Consider the following 21,547-nt stretch of genomic DNA (forward strand, 5'->3'; position numbering starts at 1 on the left):
TACTACAAACCAAAAAAAGAAGCTCTCCAGCAAGATCAACAATCACCAAGGTTATTTGGGCATTTAGTTGTCGTGCATCCTTGCAGAACCACTCATGAATGATACCAACGATTTAAACACACGATGTAAATGAAATAAACACGGCGTTCTAAGTATGTCTTTCTCACAGATTTAAAAAACACAATAGCCACACATTCTCTTACCTGCTCCTTACGAACTCTGTCACAGCCAGATCGGTTAAACAAACAGCTCAAGGGGTCGGGAAGGTCAGGAAAACGAAACGGCAAAGCAAACTCCTCTTTACCAGCAGAAAATAATTAATTACCACAAATCCAGTTCCAACAAAAGGCTTTGTCCCCTTCGCAGTGCCCCTAATGTACCTGCGCGAGCGGGCAGGGACACAGCCCACCTGCCTAATAGGAGATGCGTGATTGGGGGTGTGAGCCCAGGCCCAATCACGCAACTCCTAAAGAAAGATAACGTTCGAAGAACGTTTTAACTTGCAGTGGCCATATTCTGCTGGCCTTGCTGACGTCACTGCCAGGGCCAAGGGTTATGTTTGGGTGGGCCAGGCCAAAGTTTGGGTGGGCCCGGCCCACCCGGCCCACCCGCTAGAACCGGGCCTGCTTCACTTTACCAGCTTTTTGCTTGTTAAGTATCTGCAATTAACAATATAAAAAGAGCAATTAAAAATATATGAATATAGTTCAGTGACGGTTGTCACTTAAATGAGATAAAATGAAAACAATTGCACAGGAAGCGATCCTGGACGTGTGCACACATCCTGAGTAAGAAGTACAATATAATATTATAAGGCAGGCACCTAAAATGATGTACAATGATTTCATATCAAATAGACTCTCCACACATGTGCAAACATGGACATTTGAGTGAACACACACACGCACTCACACATTTCCCTTCTCTCCCCCAAACGTCCTCATCACTTATGTTTGAAATATTTTTTGTTGGTCTTTAATGCGCAATGGCTGCAGAAGGCCACAGGGTGTCATCGTCTGGTTAATAAAAATAGTTTTCAAATGCGTTTTGAAGGAATGCAGCAGAACGTGGGCAATCTGACAAATGCGCGAGTTCATTGGTATTTGATCACATCGAAGCTAAAGTTCAATTAACTGTATGGGTGGACAAAAAAGTCCCCACACACCGAATAAATTGTTTCTATTTTTATCTCCCGCATCAAACGCATTATTTATATTTTTATGTAAGTTGCACCGCGTTGATCCTTATAACGAGACAATATGTAGGCCCACCTCGCAATATTTAGACATCGTGGAGGCGTATGTCTCATGGACAACATATTGATGTGTTAGGAAGCGCCCTTTTTGTCCCATTGTAAAGGAAAATGTATATATTATATAGTGTTTATCATTCGCTTTGCGACCTCTTCCGTCTAGTAATGAATGTGATCGAACCATAACAATCGAAATAAAATTAAAACAAATTGTTTCACTAACTGTGGTCATTTAAAAACACCCTCGGCTTTCAACGGACTCACAGAAGGACCAGTAGGAAAGTAGCACAATTAATGAATGGACTAATGAACGTCAAATACGTCAATGACTATAGGGAAATCCAAGGGAGGGCTTCTTAATGGTGCGGCTCCAACGTGGGGGCACATTTTATTTATGAAACCCTCTGGCTCCTGGGGCATAGTTGATTTCAGAGCTAGAGGGCTCCAACGCTCCACATGTTTACCTTGAAGAGCCAGGTGGCTCCACAGTTTGGCCCCACTATTTTAGAGCCGGATGGCTCTCCTTTGAGGCGCAATTCGTGAGAGAATCCCAGAGGTGGCGCAGAGGTGCCAGGCCTTCCCCAGCTGCGCAGCACTTAGTGCCAGCTGCATCATTTAGACCCCATTTGATGGTTCTCAGCTGACCAGCAAGTAGTGGGCAGCTGCAACGTTTAGGTTTGCACAGATGGCGCACCCTTGACCTACGCTGCATTTGCAGCGCGCCCTGACATTCTGGACACAGGGCATTTGAGCCCCCATTTGGAGATGGCCATTTGGCCAGGGGGACTGGTAGATGTATAGGGTGCAAGGCCCTAATGTGATTGATGTGCTCATGCAATGTGGTGCTAGGAAATGTAAAGCATTTAGTATGTTTTACGCACCCTATTGGATACCTCTACCTATGGTTTATGATTATGAGGTTGCTTTGCATTTTGTGTGATTATCACAGTGAGATTATGTTTCACTGTGTGGGGTACTATTGAGGAGATTCCATAATGTGTTGATGCTGGTGAGGTTGGCGCAGAATGTAATTTGCGCCTGATGTGACTGTGCAGAATGTAATTTATGTTACAGGTTGAGGTGGAGTACAGTGATTACCAGTGGTTACTGGTTGAATGTTTATGATCTGTTTTACTTTTACCAGTTTCTGCTAAGTGCTGATCCTGACAGTGGCCTACGTGGCACTGTCATGTGTAAATAATCCCTTGTGAAGATTGGCCGTGCCAGTTGGCACAGTGTATGTTATGTGTTTACTATTCTAATGTGTTATGAGAATACAAAGGCTATTTTTATATAACCTTGTGTGGAGTTCCTTTTGTAGTGTGCCTGGGATGTTGTTGTTGTGTGCGTGCGCAAATGATTTACACATTGCCCCCGGGATAAGTCTGACCTATCATGCCAAGCTACCAAGAGGGTGAGCAGGGGTTATCTTTGGCGTGTAACTCCCTTGCCCTGACTAGAGTGGTGGTTTCTGCCTGGCTTTGGCTCGAGCCTTAGCCAACCAGAAATCCCATTTCTAACAATCGGTTTAAGCCACATCACAAGATGGCTGCCAACACGTCCTGTTTTGAAGTGTTGACAGCCATTAGTAGGATCCGCAAGTCCTCTGCAAGGACTCAGGTGCCCAGATATCTATATTTTTCAAATTAAATATCTCTAATAATACTGAATGGATTTACACCCAATCACAAAAAGCACGCTTTCAGGACTAACATCTAGCTTCCTGCCAAATTTGGTGTAATTCCATTCAGTGGTTCGGGTTGTAGTCATATTCCAAAAATTAAAAATCTCCATAGACATGACATGGAGAAGGCACGTTTTAAGACCCCGCCCCCCCCTTTTTTCTCAGCCCCTGCTTAATGGATCACGACAATATTTTCAACACTGCAGATGATGCAAAAAGGGGACGTTTTGGGAAATTTCATCAAGCGGTGCCCATTGGAAAAAAAAACAAACGCTTTTCCTATGGAAACATTGGTCCTAACTATAACTACCTACTGTCTATCAATAGTATGAAACACACACACATATATATATATATATATATATATATATATATATATATATATATATATATATATATATATATATATGGAAAACAAACTCCCAACTGCTCTGGATGCAGTTTAAACGGGCGCAGACCTCCAAAGTAATCACTCCCGTTGAAAGATGAGCCAGCACCAAAAAAATTTATCAGCAGTGCATTTAATAAGCTGTAAGTGCAGAGCAAGTGCCCTCCATGGCGCGTTTCGCCCCGCGAACGGGGCTTGGTCATATATATATATATATATATATGATCAAGACCTCTAGGGGCCGAAACGTGCTATGGTGGCACAGCACGATTTGAAATAAAACAATTTGCACAAAATAAGAGGACTCCGTTCCGTTTCTGATTCCAGGGTGCAGGGAATCGGTGAAGAAAAGGAATACTGAACATATATATGATTAGAATAAAAAGAATATGCAGCAACACCACAGATCTCCAACATGCTCAACAGGAAAGCAAAAAGAGATTCATTGAAAGGGGATATTCGAGAAAAACAGTAGATGCTGCAAGCAAAAAATCTAACGATAAAGAAAGATCTCTTCTCTTACAAACTAACATACAAGCCTAATGAAAAAGGACCAATCACCTCCAAAGGTTAGATTAATCTTAATTTACAATGCCCAACAGCGCGAAATCCAAAAAATAATGCAGCGCAACTGGTCAATAGTTCAAAGCGACCCAATAATTGGTGAGAGTATGCCAAAAAGGTTAGGAATAACCCATAAGAGAGCCCCATCTATGCGTAACAGCTTGGTAAGCAGCAACCCTGAAGTGAGTGAACCAAGAGAATGGTGGCTGCAAAATGGTTTTACTAAATGTAAAAGTTGTAAGGCCTGCCAATACGGGATCAACACAAAATCTTTTAAATCAACCTTTAGCGAAAAAAATTCAAATGATCAATAAGCCCTTAACTTGCAAGACTGAATATGCAATCTATGTCTTAGAATGTAGTTGCAATTTGAAATATGTGGGCAGCACCAAGCTTCCTGCCGACAAAAGAATTTTGCAACATATAAGAGCTATTTGCAATACGATCATACTTACCCAGTCGCAAGGCATTTTAAGGAAAAGCACAAGAATAACCTTAATGATTTTTCATATTATTTAAATTGACACCATCCCCCTAAACAGAAGAGGAGGAGATAAGGAGGGTCAAATAAGAAAATTGGAAACCAGATACATTTTGAACCTCGATAGTACGATCCCGGGGGTGCTTAAATACCACAGAGGATCTTTACACATGCCTATAAAAGCAAAAAGATCAGTAATATAAACTTAGATTTTTCAATTCAAACGATTTGAAGGGTTAAACAAATTAAAGTACTGAATAGAAATGGGCCGCCGAACCAACCCCAACCACTGAGAAAGTGTTTTTTTAACTATGTAATTGTTAAAAAAAGAATGTTCTTGATATGATAAAACCAAACAAATAAGTTTTAATTGTAGTATTGCACTATATAGGATTTAGGATTTGCACAATGTAACTTATTTATGTTTAGTGATATGTTTTGCACTGGTGATAGAGGAGACAAACTTCAGATAAAATAAAGCAGTAGACTACCTCAAATTTATAAATAACAGGCTTCTTTTTGGATTTTAATAAGCAAATGTTTACCTCATATTATTGCGCTGCAGGAAACCTGGGATTCTGGAGAGTGTTACTATTTGGACGGTTATCAAACATTTAATAAATTTGCAATACCATTGCCAATGGGGAGATCTGGGGGGGTCTTTTGTTATTATGTAGCCTTAAACTACTGTTCAAGGCCGACCTAGTAGTGACAAGTTCCCCAAACATTTTAGCGGTAAGATTGGAGGGTGAAAACCTGCCCAAAATTCTGGTGGTAAATTTTTATAATTCCTTCACCAGGATCAATGAATTGTAACATCTAAGAGCACTGTCGGTGTTTCTGGATGAATATATTGCAAAAAACGAGGCATATTATGATCTTTTAATTCTTGGCGATTTTAATATCCATGTTTGTCACCTATAGTGTTTGCACAACGTTGATTCTAAACATGACCCGTGGGGGTGTACCCATTTTGAGCACACCAAGAGCGGGATGTATCTTGAGAGTTTTTTATCTGAGTACTATTTGGTTGCCCTTTCACAAGGTGAAGCTTTATGCCCTGTCCCAACTTTTGTTGGTCAAGGACACAATTCCATTGTAGATTATATTTTTGTTTCATCCCGTTTGATGAGCACAATAGGTTCATTTGGTGTCACACAAAACGGTTTTAGTGACCATAATCCTCTTAGGCTGGATATTAAAATCAGGGCCCTCAAAAGCGATAATGCACTGTCATCTATTAAAAATTCAAATATAGCCACTATATGCCAGGGGCGGAGATTAAGGTGGGAGGTGATTACCCCTGAGGATTTCCTAGAAGATCTGTACCGGAGCAATGCTAAGGATCTGAGTACATGTATATGTATAAACTCAGATCCAATTGAAACCCTCAGCGCTTTTAATCGCATAACAGCCCAGGTAGCGGCAAACCTGACTTGGAAAAGTAAACCTAGCTTTAAAAAGTTAAAAAACTGGTTTGACCAATCTTGTAGCAATACGCATACGGCTCTTTTAGAAGCTCTAAAAGAGTCTGGTAGGGATGCACACAAGATTGCTGAGGCTAGAAGGGCCTATACAAATGCCACTGAATAGAGGAAAGTTGAGCCAAAAAATATGGCATGGGAGGAACTGCCCAAAGCGAGGGTCCTGAAAAGTAGCACTCAATTTTGGAAAGTGATCAACAGTCCATTGTTTAATGAAACAGATAACACTAATAAGGATTGTCTCATTGCTCCAGAAAAGTGGGTGGAGCACTTTAGTGGTCTCTATGCAGAAACAAACCCCTCATGTTCTACATCACAAGGTGAAATCGCACAGGCCGTTAAAATTATTTTCACCGAGGAGGAAGTATTGGAGGCAATTGAGTCCACTGCGAAGGGGAAAGCCGCGGGCCCGGATGGGGTCCCAGCGGACTTGTATAGGGCAGATCCGAAGTTCTGGGCAAAGATTTTAACTTCTGGTTTTAATGCAGCTACCAAATCCGGCCCCCCAGCATCCTGGGGTAAGGCAGTTATTGTCCCAATTTTCAATAAGGGTTCGAGAGAGGATCCGGCATGCTACTGGCCGGTCTCGCTCTTAGACTTGGCTGCGAAAATAATGGGAAAAGTCATTCTAGATCGATTGACAGACTGGTTAGAAGAGAATTCTGTCATCTCGGATCTGCAGTACGGGTTCAGAAAAGGAAGAGGCACCGCTAGCCAATGCCTTAATCTACACCTTGTCATAGGGAAATACACAGTCGCAAAGCAGGGGGACATACATTTAGCATTCATGGATCTGTCCACTGCTTTCGATCATGTTAATCGGCAAAAACCTTGGACTTCCCTGTTTGTCATGGGGCTGGACCCTGTATTGATATCCTTTCTAGCAGAAATTCATGAGAACAACAGTGCAGCAGTCCGTTACGATGAGAATGGGAGTCTGACTGATGCATGGCCAGTAAAGCGAGGGGTAAGGCAAGGGTGCATCCTAGCGCCCTTGCTATTCACGCTCTAAATAAATAATCTGGGGGACGCACTAACTATAGCATGTAAAGACGTCCCGAGAGTCGGTCAAAAAAAGATCCCATCTTTCTTATATGCGGAAGACGCTGTTTTACTGGCAAGAACGTCAAGAGGTTTACAATCCCTTTTAGACTGTTTTATTAATTTTATGGACTCTTTAGATTTAACAACCAATTTAAAAAAATCACATGCCATGTCAGCAGGTGGAGGGCGGGCGAAGAAGGCATCTTTTTTCTGTAAAGGGCAGGTGCTCTCCAAAGTCCCTATATTCCCTTATTTGGGGATTGTCTTTGATGACAGAAGGTCATGGGTTGCGCAACGCGCAATGAGAAAGAACACATTAGCGAGGGCCTCAGTAGCCCTACTAGGTTTTGATAAAAGGTTGGGCTGTAAACCACTACCAGCTCTCATGAAAATCTACAATGCTAACTTTATACCCATGGTGTTATATGGGAGTGAGGTGTGGGGTCATACTGATGCGAGTGAGATTCAAACTATAGAAAACGTCTTTTTAAGAAAAGTGTTGTCGCTCCCTCAAACTGTAGCTACTTTTAATGTACATGAAGACTTTAGGCGCTGGTTATATCTCAGACCAGATCGCCGTGGCCCCGTTGCTGGGGTGGCTGAGAATATGGGTGCAACAAGCCTCGAATTTAAATCAATTAATCATTCAAGATTGTTTGCCCATAGACAAGGCCTTTGCTATTCCCTGGATCCGTTATATTAAACCCCAAACGGATTCAATGGGTAGCCCTGAGCTGTTCACAAATCCTGGGGCCTTAAGCTAAACAGCCATTAAGGCCGTAAAGTCCCAGTTTCTGAACAGGTTAAAGCTACAGAGGGAAGGAGAGGAATTTGTAAAACCATCAGTGAGAAACTGTGTAACGCTAAGTATGGGGAGAGACATCCAGCCGTACTTGACTTACATAAATAAGCCGTTCCATCTGTTTGTGCTATTAAGGTTTAGGCACAACATTCTTCCATGGTTGTTATCTTTTCCAAAAGGCTTTATTAAAAATGGGACTTTGGGGCCTTGCCCGTGTGATAACTGTTCTGAGCAAAATACGCTTCATATGATCTTCTTCTGTACATTTTATGTACTGCAGCGTAAGAAATTTATTATTCCACTACTAAGGGGCTGTAATTTCATGCAAGTCAGACCGGCCCTGACCTATTTACAAATGCTTGGGGCCGTGGTGGTTTGTTTTGGGGTGGCAAACCACATTACAGGGGCGATTAGATGTCGAAACAAGTTATTGCCACCATAATTCGCCCATGCCAGGCCCCCTTTTTTACATGGACATTTTTTTAGTTTAAAATTTACTATTGAAATGAGTGTTTAGATGAACTTTGGAATACTCTGTGGGAGGCAAAACGCTTTTACTTTATTTATTTATTCTATAGTCAAATGTATAGTATTGTTATTCTGAAACGTAATTAGTGGTGCAAGTTGTTTGTATGTAATTATGTAATTATGATTAACTGCCGAATGAAACACTGTTCTGTGCTTTGATGGTTTAAATTTTTTTAACCGAATAAAGCTAATTTTGATCATAATGAGTTTACCTCAGGTGAAAACTATGCATTTATGCGACAATTATGAATTATAAAGTTTTCCTGCCTATAAGAACTCATGGATAGCTTATACTAACAGGCTTCTAGAGTTTTAAAACTGAATATTTATATATTTATATTTATTTATATATTTATGTATTTATTCGATTTTTATGAACGAATGAAGTATTTTAACATAAATTAACTTTGACATGTGATTTTTATACCAAAAACCAGCACAACAATTTTATGCTTTGTTTATTTGTGTATTACATGTAAACACCAATATGCTATTTATCCTCTGTAATTGCCAATAGTGTTTGAGGTAATGTGGAAATACTTCATTGGGTATTTCGTTTATGTCTACATGCCAATTTCGAAGTAATTGTTGCACTTGTCACTTTAAAAGGGGTGTCAGAATGGTTGAGTTTTGTCATGTGATCAAGGTCTTCGGACTGAAACGCGTTATGGCCGACTTCTGAATAAAGAAGACATTTTGCGCACTTACTTTGTGGTCCGTGCCTGCTTTTCCCCGACAGAAGGGGCTTTGGAGGAGGCAGGTTATTGGGATATATACATATATATATATATATATATATATATATATATATATATATATATATATACATATATATATATTCCATTATGACACCCTCCGTGCGAGAGCACACCCAATAACAGGAAGGACCCGGCCAATCAAGGAAGAGTCCTTTATTTAAAGCAAAAACCGGCAAGCACCAAGGAATATTTCTTATTGCATTCCCAACGCGTTTCGCAGCTCCTGCCGCTTGTTCACGGGACAGCATGCATACGGGCAGATGCGAAGGCAACCAGTCCGCTCTTTCGCCATTTTATTGCCCTCAGCTGGGCATGTTTAATCACCAGGCATTATGGGACCAGTTGCCTTCGCATCTGCCCGTATGCATGCTGTCCCGTGAACAAGCGGCAGGAGCTGCGAAACGCGTTGGGAATGCAATAAGAAATATGTCCTATGGTTTTTTCAGTGAATTTAATAGGTTTTTTAAATGCTAATTCCTAACTATAACTGGTGTGAAACCTATGTTTTTTTCAGTGAATTTCATAGGTTTTTTAAAAGCTAATTCCTAACTATAACTGGTGTGAAACCTATGGTTTTTTCAGTGAATTTCAAAGGTTTTTTAATAGCAAATTTCTATAGGGATGAAATGTAATATTTTTTATAATGAATCCTACATTGTATATTTATGTAATACTATTTGTTTGTGTATATTGTTCATGTTTTTAAATTTTTAAATTTTTTTGTCCTGGAGCGATCCCGGTGCGCGTCCCGGTGAGCGCACCGGTAAGCGCAGTCTTGCGGCGCGCCCCAGGGCGCGTACCGGTGAGCGTCCTGTTAGCGCTATTGCTGCGAACGAAAACATCATCGTGACGTATCGCGTAGCCGCGTCCACGTGATACACACGGCGTAAACGCACCCGGAATCACTCGAGTGCATACGATCGCGCAACGTAAGCATCCGACGCGTTTACGCGACGCGCCCTGGGGCGCGTAGCGTAAGCGCGTCGGGTCATGTGATCTAAAAATAACACTTTTTATTGGTTCAGGACAGTTTTGGTTTCCAAATGATGAAAGCCCTGGTCATGTGACCTGAAAATAACACTTTTCATTGGTTCAGGACAGTTTTTTTTTCCTAATGATGAAAGCCCCCACCTTTTTTCCTCATTCTCACTTTGTACTTTGAGTGAAGAAGACCTGTTGATAGACCACTCTGTACCTTTTTGGACTGAAAAATGGCTTCAGTAGCAGCAGCAGCAGGAGCATCTCAGCCACCACCACCACCACCACCACCACCAAGAGGACCACCACAACACCACAGTGGTGGAGATGAAGAAGAGGAGGAGGAGGAGGAGGAGGAGTAGGGGAGGAGGACGTTCCTGCCAGAAGATAATACCCCATATAGGCCAAAGCAGCACATTATCTGGGAGTTTTTTTCCATCCCAAAGGACCTCAAAAAAGTGAATGCGCCAAGGGTTACTTGCCTAATCTGTGGCACTGAAGTTTCAAGGGGGAACCCTAGCAAGAAATACTCTTTTGGCAATAACACCATGATTCGCCACATGCAACGCCGGCATCCTGACAACTATGCTGCGGCAGAGGTCCGAGAACTGGCCAGAAACCCTCCCCAATCTTCACCCAGCACCTCCAAAAGAAAGCAACCCACTCCATCGGGACCAGAGACAAGGGAGATGGTCCCAAACATACAACCCCAGTTTGGGGAATACAGAATCAGTTGTATTTTTTGTGGTAAAACAATTACCTATGGTGAGCAAAGCATAAAGCTCATCAACCGTGCTGGTGACAACCACAATTGCCCCAAAAACCTTAATTTTTTCCTGATTTTTTATGCTCCAGTTGAGCCTTTTACAATTCCCTGTTTTTTGTTTCTCCCCATAAAAATAACAAAAAAAATATAAAATTGTTCATAAAAGCCAAAAAAAGTACAAAATGTTCAAAAAAACTATAAAAAAATATAAAACAACAAAAAGAAGAAAAAAAGTTCTTTTTAGAACTACCTCCAATTTATAAAAAAAGCTACATTTTAAAAAAAAACTTTTTTCCCCATTGTACGCTCCCCGGTACGCTCCGCGGTGCGCGTACCGGGCGCTCCCCCCGCGCAAATCAAAAAATAAAACTTTTTTTTTTTTGCCCCATGGGGCCATTTTATGGCCCCCACATCAAACCTAGGGGTTCAGGGGGGGTCTACTCTGCCCCCTTTTGGTCATTTACCCCTTTGTTTTTGCCACCTCTTGTGTCTCGATCCTACCGAGACACAAGATGGCGGCCGCTCCGGACTGTTTGGAATGTTGACGAACACCCAAGAGCCAATCAGCTTTCCGCGCGCGAACTCGCGTAGCGCGCTGGTTCGTGCCCCGGTACGCCTACCAGGGAGCACGTATAGATATATATATGTTTTTGAACCAAAATTACTCAAAATCCACTGGAGCACATATCTTGAGACATAGCAAAGGCACATAGGGCTACCAGACCCTATAATTTTTCCAAGTTTGGTGAAAATCCATTCAGGCGTTCGGGCTAAAAGTGAGTTTGACCGTCCTATGGAAATTAACATGGGGAAAACACGTTTCGGGACCCCCTTTTATCTCGGCCCCCGCTTGACGAACCCCCCCCAAACTTTTCAGGGAAGGAGCGGAGCGCCGCAAGGCAAATTTGAGGAAAATTTCAGGCAGATTTCTCAACCGGCGCCAAAGTTATTCCCAATAGAATGTTGCGAATTCCCTATACAAAATAATCCTAACTATAACTACCTACTGGCGACCGCCAGTAGGTAATATATATATATATATATGTGTGTGTGTATATTTATTATTTTACTGCTAGTTTTTTAAACGTTGAGACTCTTGCCTCGGCCCTTGTCAAACTGTATCCTCTATTCAATACCTCCGGTATTCAACATTTGCCGGTATCTCCTGAGGGCAATATTTTGAATCATCATGGGGCATTCTGGGATTGGTAGTCCTGTGACTTGTATTCCGGTGAGTAGTGGGCATTTCTGCCGATATCTGACATTGCACACTTGTTATGCATATAAAAACCGGAGTGCAGCTACCATTTTTCCGCTACCATACCCTTTCATAACTGTGATGGAATGCAGCATCTTCATACAGTTCAGGAGCTAACTCGGATTGCTAAATAGAGGTCAGAGGTCGCATCACGGCGTTGCTGTGATCAGAGGCAATCTACTTTGGGGCTAAGACTGTCTCCTCGGAACAATTTAATGACTTTTAGCAGTAGGATGGTTTTTAATTGTGAACATGATTATATAGTATTTTACGTGTTCAGGTGTTACGAGAGGTTTTAGTTTGGTGGCACATTTAGCTGTTCAATTATATTCCCAGTACAACGTTTCAGTACACAATGCCTGCAACTGCTATTTGATCTACATCAGCCAGTATGAGGCACTTGTTGTAAGCTGTCTAAATCATGCATTGTGCATTTTTATATTTCAACAAATGGCCTCACTAATATTGTGGACATAACTTTGCAGCACATATTCATAGGCTCTATGAGCCATACATTGTGGAGTCGCATTGGAGAGTATGTTTTCTATGTTTATCACTTACCTACAATTGGAGTGACTATACATAGAGTGCATGGAATGGCGCCAACTAGATTGATAAAGGCTTTTGCCAAAACGCATCTCTTCTTTTACACATATATATATATATATATATATATATATATATCGAATGAAAAGCTCCACAAAACCTCGGGCAAGCAACCAAGCAACGCCGGCGAAGAAGGAGACGGGCCACAGGCTCAGGTACGATGATGTATTTTAAAAGCAGCTATGCGTTTCAGGCTACAAGAGCCTTTGTTCACACTGAACTACACACACACACCAGTGGCGGTTCCCACTGGATAGTTAGGTTTGCATTTCCATAGAAAAGGCAATTTTTTGGTTTGCTAATAACTTTGGCGCCATTTGTCCACAAATGTACTCTTTTTTTGCTTGGTTATTTCATAGAATGTTTCGGGGTTAGTCCATCAAGCGGGGGCCAAGAAAAATGAGGAGGGTCTCAAAATGCGAAAACCTCATACAATTTCCATAGGGACTTTTGAAAAGGGACTTTTGAAAATGACTGAACGGAATTGTATATCTGAACAGCTGGGTTTGAACAACTATCGCAAGAGTGCCGCAAGCTCATCATCAAAAATTGAGTGTTTTGGTGAGTTGAGATGACTTTGTTTTCCTTAAGCCCTCACTCTCCTGAAGGAGCGAGCGCTCCACATGGCTATATGCAGCATGAACAAAAATGTTGCAGCAGCCCTTAACATGACTCTGAGTATTTAGTCCCCTGCCCTGAAAATGTTTTAGGAAATCAAGATATATGAGGAGGCAGAGTAGGGATAACCTGCCCCTCTAGCCCTTGTGGGAGATCCCAGAGGGAACCAGATGCAGAGCCAAAATTAGAAAACTATATATATATATATATATATATATATATATATATATATATATATATTCGCTCCTTGACTCCCCTTGTCAACTAGAGCACTCGTGAACGGATGCAGGCAGCGGTAGTGGAACAACTTTGTAATTTTGTTGCTCCAACTCTCCCAATTCCTGGAAAAAATATGCCGCACTCCGGGGGGCACTTTACAAAGTGTCTATTTTCAACGCAAACAACACAAACGTCTCGGCGTGAGCCTTCCTCAGTGTTACTGACACACTGAAGGAGGCATGTTTTATCCCATGATTTTAGTGCATTCATGAAAAACAAAGAAGGGACATTCATTTCAATGCATAAATAAAGTGCCATTTTGTAATGGTATACAGACCTAGAGCTTCTGGTCTATCCATACTTTAAAAAGCATTTCCAAAGCAATGATTTGAACATTCCATTGCGGGAAAACATCTATATGTATGTAATTCATTGCAATTGCTAATAATTGCTGTATTGCTCCGTACTTTGCTTATTACTCAGAAAACATCATGTTACTTTGAGTATACAATCCCGCCATGGATCGGCTAATGTCCCCTCTTACTGTGTTATCTCACATTATTTCCATCTTAAAAATTAATTGCTAGCATGCACTATAAACATGTTTATAAGTTCCAAGGGTAGTTTCAACTCATCATACTCTTGTTCTTATTACACCCACGTTTTTCTCAGAAAGACTACTTAATGCACGTGAAGCAAAATTCATGAAACATACAGACTCAATCCCTTAACAGACTATACTTTCTAGATTTCTTTCAATTTAAAATTATGATCACAATACAGTAATTCTCCTAATTTGATCGGATTACACCTCACATTGAATGGTATGATAATATTAATATTGAATGAAATAATATAATATTGAATGAAATATCCCCTACCCCCAAAGTCAGGTTCTAGGTAGTTCAAGGGCCCAAATGGACAGCTATCTCCTCCCCGCTATTCATCCCTCTAGGGGACTTAGTTAACAGATCTATAATATATCTTGACTCTAAATGTCTAAGTTTGTGTAACCTGTTTTCTTCTCTTGGATTTACCGGAACTCAATCTAGGCCAAAATACTGGATTTTATCTCTTTCGCATTGGTGGAATTCAGCAAAGTGACGAGCCACTGGATAAGAAGGATATTTTTTGTCTATGGCCCTCAAATGCTCTAGAATTCAGATTTTAAGTTGATGTATAGTACTGCCTATATAACGCAGCCTGCATGGGCACACTGGGCAGTACACGGCATAGGGGGTGCTGCATGTCAGAAATGTCTTTATTTCCCTGCTTTTCTCTATCCCTGATATTTTGTAAGTTAGTACTCGCTTGCTCTGTGCACAAGCCTTACATCTCCCGCAGGGGAAGAAACCCTTTATTTCTTTCAGGGTTCTTCCCTGCTGTTGTGGTTTTTCAAGATGACTCCTGACTAGCATGTCACGAAGTGATGGTGATTTTCTAAATGTTACCAAGGGATAGTTGGGGATATCATCCTTAATGGTGTGTCTGTTTTTAAAATATGCCAGTTTTTCTTAAGCATTTTCTTTAGGTAATTAGCCTCAGCTGAATAAGGTGTAATCATAAGGAATTTGTTCTGACCATCTTCTACATCTCTCTCTCTACTCTCCATAATCAGCTTCTCCATAGGGATACAGCTCACTTTTTGCAACGTCTTTGTAAGTGAAATGGGATCATACCCCCTCACCACAATTCTCGCTAGGTTCTCCGAGGCAGTCGCCTCGAAGTCCTGGTTCTGGTACTATTTCTTTTAATCCTCAGGAACTCTCCATAAGGAATAATTTGTATGAGTTTGGGTGGGTGGTTGCTACTAGCAAACAGCACCGAATTCCCTGCCGTCAATTTAAGGAAGAGTGCAATATGGATATTTTGATCTTCTACAAACACCTTCAGGTCCAGATAGTCTGCTGCCACTGGACTCACTGTTCCCGAAAAGTGAAGGTTTAGATCATTGCTGTTCAAGATCTCTATATAGTCATACGCTGACTCTACACTGCCCTACCATACGATGAATAAATCATCTATATACCGGTGCCACGGCACCACTCTGCCTGTACTTCTACTTTCAAGGGCTTTGCGCACCTGCTCCTCCCACCAGCCAACGAACAAGTTTGCATAGCTCGGGACAAAGCAGGTGCCCATCGCCATCCCAGACAATTGTCTGTAGAACTGATCTTCAAACAAAAAGATGTTATTTTTTAGGCAGAACTCTACATATTCCAGTAGCATCTAGTTGTGCATGACATAGCATAGCTGCCTCTTCTCCAAACAGGCCTGTACCGCTCCTAGACCCTGCTCATGATCTATGCATGTATAGAGGCTTGTTATATCTAAAACCATTAGAAGGTAGCTGGGATCCCATGATAATGTTGCTATCTTGTTTAGAAAGTCTTTGGTATCTTTAATATAGGACTCCAACTGTATCACAAAGGGAGACAAGAAATGGTGTATAAACTTGGACAAATGTTCAGTAAAAAAAAAAAAAAAATAATAATATATATATATATATATATATATATATATATATATATATATATATATATATATATATATATATATATATATATATATATATATATATATATATATATATATATATATATATATATATATATATATTGACATGATCCTGAGGTACTCTCATGGGAGTGTGGCATATAAAAAAATGTTGACCCCTGTGGTGGCTCAGGACCTGGGGTTCAATGTAATCAACATCTTTATGAAAGGCAAGGAGACGTGCTGCACCCTTTCTTGAGCCGATCACAGCCCCGGGGTCCCTATCCCCAGGGCCCAATAAAAATATTAAAAGAGAGGTGGCACCCAGCCCCACTCCCTGAGCATCTTAAGGCCCAGGAACCCCATTTCTGAGGACAACTTTGCTGTGGCGTCCCACGGAACCCACCCCTGGGACACTGTTTCTCTGCTGACAAGAGTGCGGCAGGTAAAATTTGTCTGCGCACACCATGCAGGAGCTGCAAAAATCGAATTGCTCCCACGGATGGAAGCACCGTTACTGCCTGCTCCCTCCAGGTGGGAGAAAAACTGACTCCCACTACACCCATGATGGGTGTCTGCAGGGAGCCAGCGGAGTCACAGGGATTACCCCCGGGCCCCCAACATTTTTTGTTGTGGGTGCCCTAAATTGAGCCCCAGGGATGGAAAAACTACATACCGTAGAGGCTCGGGGAGGGGATACACATGCCCCACTACCCATAAAAAAGTACACAGCCCCGGGTGATGGGGTCCTAGGGTCCCATTGAGTTTCAAAGAGGGGTACTGTTCACAATACATATGCTTTATATATGCTGATCTTCTGACCGCTCCATAAACCAAATGAGCCCTCTTTTTATATTTTGGTGTAATGGCCATTTCCCAAAGTCAGTAACTTTGTCAAACTTAAAATGTTACCCCTTAATTTCAGACATGAACACTTGCAGAAGTTTGGGTGCCAAGCCCAGCGCCCAGTTCCCATTGCACACAAGCCATGTGCAGTTAGGGGTTCAGTGCAGGGAACTCTGCAGCACACATGGAAAGAGGAAAATGCCTCTAAGGATTGTTTTTGAGCAGGAAGGAGTCTCTTTCTGCATAAAAACAATCCTACTTATACCATAGGCACCCTTGGACTGTGGTACAATGGTGACATGTTAAGGCTAGTCAGCACACAGTGCACCTGTGCAAGGAGAGAGCAGATCATAATAATTCTTCTCTATCCATTTCACGCAATGCAGCACAGCATCTTTGTTTGCTGCCCTGTGTTGCATGAAAGATTACCAAATGACCACCCAGTTTTATAACTACAGGGCCCTTTGTGCTAGAACAAAGTTGTGGCTGGGCCACTTCATTATTCAAGGCAACACCAGTCCAAAAAGAATGAAAATACATTTGTAGTGGTCATTCCATGAGGTCGGACAAAATAGAGTTTTTTTCAACCCTTCATGTATATACTATGACTGTTTTACTGACATGTATTTAGAAATGTTTATATGTATAACATGGACCTTGGAATGCACAATACATGAAATTTCATGAATTGAAATGTTTTTATCTTTTAGATTGAAAACCTACAGGAACAGCTTAGAGACAAAGATAAACAACTCAGCAATCTTAAAGACCGAGTGAAATCATTGCAGACAGATTCCAGCAATACCGACACTGCCTTAGCTACATTAGAAGAGGCTCTGTCTGAAAAGGTAAAAGTTTTAATTTCAGACTTTGTCAATTGCCATTTATCTTATATTTAAAAATTGTAAGTAAAGTTGATTAAGTAAAGTAAGTTCTGTCAACCATCCAACAGTGAAAGAAGATTGTATTGGATTAAATAATTCCAATTGTGTAATTAAAAAAAACCACAATATGAAAAATACTTTAAAGCATCTAATAATCAAATCAATTAAACAGGCCTATCATCCAAAATAAATGTACATATTCACTGATCACATTTATCTTAGTTAATTACTAATTGCCTGTTATGCGGTCTGTCATGTAGGACAGCAAGGAAGGATCTCCAATTCTTCTGTCGTGGGCAAATTTCAGTATGGTACGCCGGCTGTGGTTCAGGGCCTTTGTTCTGTTTCCACAGTTTTCCTCAATTCGTTTTTTGGTCTACCTCTCCTCTGTTTTCTTCCTGGGTTCCATTGGAGGGCTGTTCTTGTGATGGAATCTTGTTCTCTTCTTATGGTGTGTCCCGTTTTTTTTTTGCATAATGTTGTTGTCCATGCTTTCCTGCTTGAATCTGGTGTGCAGTTCCTGGTTGGACATGATTAGTGACCAGAAAATGCGTAAGATACTTCTCAGGTTACTAGTGTGGAAGATTGACAGATCATTGATGTCGCTTTTGTTCATACACCAGCATTCTGATTCATATAAGAATGTGGACTGAATACATATCTGGTCAAGCCTTTGCGTGGTGTTGGTGCTCCACTAAGATGACCTCCACACATTTTTCAGCAACATGAAGGCAATCCTAAACTTGTTTGGGTGCTTTTGATATTACTGCCCGTACCTCTGTCACATCTGATGGACCTACCTAGGTAGATAAACTCATCAGCCATGGCTACGCTCTATCCATCAACCTTGACTGTTGAAGGGTTTGGGATGTGCAACAAAATGATTTCTGAATTCGTGTTGATCTTCAGGCCAACTTGCTGTACATAGATGTTGAGGTGAGATGTATTTTCCTGCATATGCTGGTATGTGTCATTCGCATAGTCAAAGTAATCCAGTTTAGAGAATAGGGTCCATCTGATGCCTCTTGCTTGGTGTGAGCATTGCATCACCCAGTCAATGATTAGGTTGAAGAGGAATGCTGACATAACACATCCCTGTTGCACACAGGTCTTGACTTCAAAGCAATATTCACCATTTCCCTCCTTGCAAGTTACAATTTAACAAAACCTTTTGATGAGAAGAACTATCTGTGGCGGTATGCCATGGGCTTTCAGTAAACTGAGAGGCTGTCAAGGGGGATACTGTCCAAGGCTGTGTCAAAATCAGTGAAGTTGATGTATAGTTGTCTCGGACACTCCATGCACTGCCCTATGATGTTGCATAGAGGGAGGATCTGATCAACACACCCTCTGCCCCCGCGGTACCTAGCCTTTTCTTTTCTTAACTGATTGTGAAGTGCATCAGAAATATTTTGTAAAAAGATGTTCACCTGGATTTTACTCTCAATTGACAGAAGATAATTCCCTGCCAGTTGTTACTTTCGATTAATGCTCTCTGCTTTGGATTATTGATAAAAATGCCTCGGTTCCAGTCGTCTGATACGTTGTTTCCCTCCCAAATCAATGTAAACAAAGGTCAGAGGATCTTGGGTATTGCGTCAGGCAGTACCTTGAACATTTGTTCATTCAGGTTGTCTTAGCCAGGAACGTTTTCGTTCTTGAGAGATTGAATTGCAGTTATGATTTCTTCTTTCTGTAATGGGGCAGTTTCCACATACAAGTCTGTCTCTGCTTTATGGATGTCTGCTTTGCTTACTGGTACCGGTCTGTACAAGACTTCTTTTAAGTGCTTGGGCCAGTGTGCTTTCCACTCTTTCTCTGTAGTGAGTAGCCTACATTGTTTGTCCATGATAGTTCTGCTGTATTTTCCACAAGATTTACCACTGACTATCCTCTTTATCTTGACGAAACGTCTTCCATTCTCCTCTACTGGCTGCCTCCTATTCTTGGTTGAGAAGATATCCATTTACACCCGATTGCCTGCTCTTGTTATTCCTTTGACTTCTCTGTTTGCTTCTTGTACTGTTGCTTGTACTTTTCTTGCAGCTTCTTAGATTTAACCACCAAGAATGTATTTTTTGCTGCCCTCCTTTCTTCAATAGATTGCATGTGTCTTGTCTTAACTATACTTTCCTCTTCCTTGTCTTGGTTCACAGACGTATTTTACTGCTCTTAAAATATATTTTAGAGACAAGTTCTCATTTCTTTATGACTGAGTGTGCTGCTGGCTCATACTTATTGTCAGGGTCTGCAAGGAGTTAGAATCGGTTTTTGATTTGTAAGAAGACTACCATCTCAGTCTTGAGATTCTGTAATTTTGCTACATCAAAGTGCTGTCATCCTAATGTTTTGAATTCTGTTTTTATGAGCGGCGGAAGAGCGGTTACTAGAAGATGGTCACTGCTGGTGTCCGCATGTGTCCTCACTCTGACATTTTGCAGTGAATGCTTATCATCAAAGTAGTCAGTCTGGTTTCTGACCCTGCTACTTGGTGAACACCAAGTTAGTTTGTCTACACCACATTGGGGAAGAATATCCCTTCTATGACTAGATCATTTGTGCAACAAAATTCCAACATTCTTTCTCCATTGTAGTTAATTTTTCCCCAACCTTTCTTTCCCATGGTTTAGTCATGATTTCTGTTGTCATTACCTACTTCACCATTCAAACCCCCATCACAATCTTTATGATGTGTCTCGGCATTGCTTCAAGATCAACTTGCATCTTAGGTAGAGAATGTTCTTGACTGTTTTCTCTGAGCCATTTGTTGGAGATTACAATCATCAAGTCAATTCAATCACTGTCCACTTACCCTTAGACATGCTTTATGACAATTCGTACTGATGCTAATTGTTTCGTGGTAAATGTGATAGCCCACAGTTAAGAAAACTGGGCACAGCCAATACCTTTTTTCATGTGCCATCTTCTTGAAAATGCAAATGATTTGCAATGAAGTCCTTGTGAATTACAACATAGCATGTGAACCGGAAAAACCTTTCCAGTGAAGTCTAATGCCATCAGTTGGTAGCAGGAAGAAGCCAACGTAGAGTATCCTATGTCTCATCGAGAAACCCATTACTTATATCACATACACTAAGACATTTTCACTTCGTAAGAAGTAGCAGTTCAGGATGAAAATTTGCTCTTCTGGAATTATTTTATTTCCTACATATTTGAGTTTATAGAAAGCCTGATTTGCTACTTAGGGCTAGATGTAGGTGGGCTAATACCGGTCGGTAACAGCCAAAAATGAGTAAATTTCCCATTACCGACCCGTATTTAGCCAGTTGAGATGTAGGAGGCTGGATTTAAGGATTCAGTAATTTACCGATTCGTTATTTTAAGGCATCGGTACAATACCGATTCCTTAATTTAAGGAATCAGTAAATTACAGAATCCTTAAATCCTATGTAGGGAGCACTCAAGTGAGTGCATTGTTGGTTTAAGGATTCGTTATTTACCACCAACTACAAGTTATTAGTAAATACCGAATACCTTTTAAAAATAAATGTTGTGCTTTTTTAAAAGTGCCATGTGGCAGACATACATGCCCGTAGGGCATGCATGTGTGCCACATGTGCAGACATGCACGATTCAGGGGTGCAATAGGGTGTCAATGTGACACCCTGCCACCCTTGAATATGCTCCCCCTATTACCGATTCAGTATTTACCAAATCGGTAATAGTGAATGACTTCCCATTCATTCCAATGGGCCTGCAGGACCATAGGAATGAATGGGAAGGTATTCCTTATGGTAATAACGAATATTACCGAATCTGTAAAATTTACCGACTGGTTACCTAAATTCTATTTACCGATTCTTAAATACCGAATCGGTAAAATTCGTAATTTAGGAATGGGTAATTAGAAATAGCTACATCTAGCCCTTA

The 21,547-nt window shown here is 41.1% G+C and overlaps 1 protein-coding gene across 4 annotated transcripts in view; it reads left to right on the forward strand.

Moving 5' to 3' along the window:
- Positions 1–21,547, forward strand: part of ERC2 (ELKS/RAB6-interacting/CAST family member 2) — a 2,191,867-nt gene that overhangs the window by 999,419 nt on the left and 1,170,901 nt on the right. For all 4 annotated transcript variants that reach the window (XM_086939131.1, XM_086939132.1, XM_086939133.1 and 1 more), the window contains one exon: positions 17,483–17,620. In XM_086939131.1, coding sequence (XP_086795257.1) covers positions 17,483–17,620 — 138 coding nt within the window. The remainder of the gene's footprint in view (positions 1–17,482; positions 17,621–21,547) is intronic.

Source organism: Lissotriton vulgaris, chromosome 9 (genome assembly GCF_964263255.1).
Source record: "Lissotriton vulgaris chromosome 9, aLisVul1.2, whole genome shotgun sequence".
Taxonomy (NCBI): Eukaryota; Metazoa; Chordata; class Amphibia; order Caudata; family Salamandridae; genus Lissotriton; species Lissotriton vulgaris.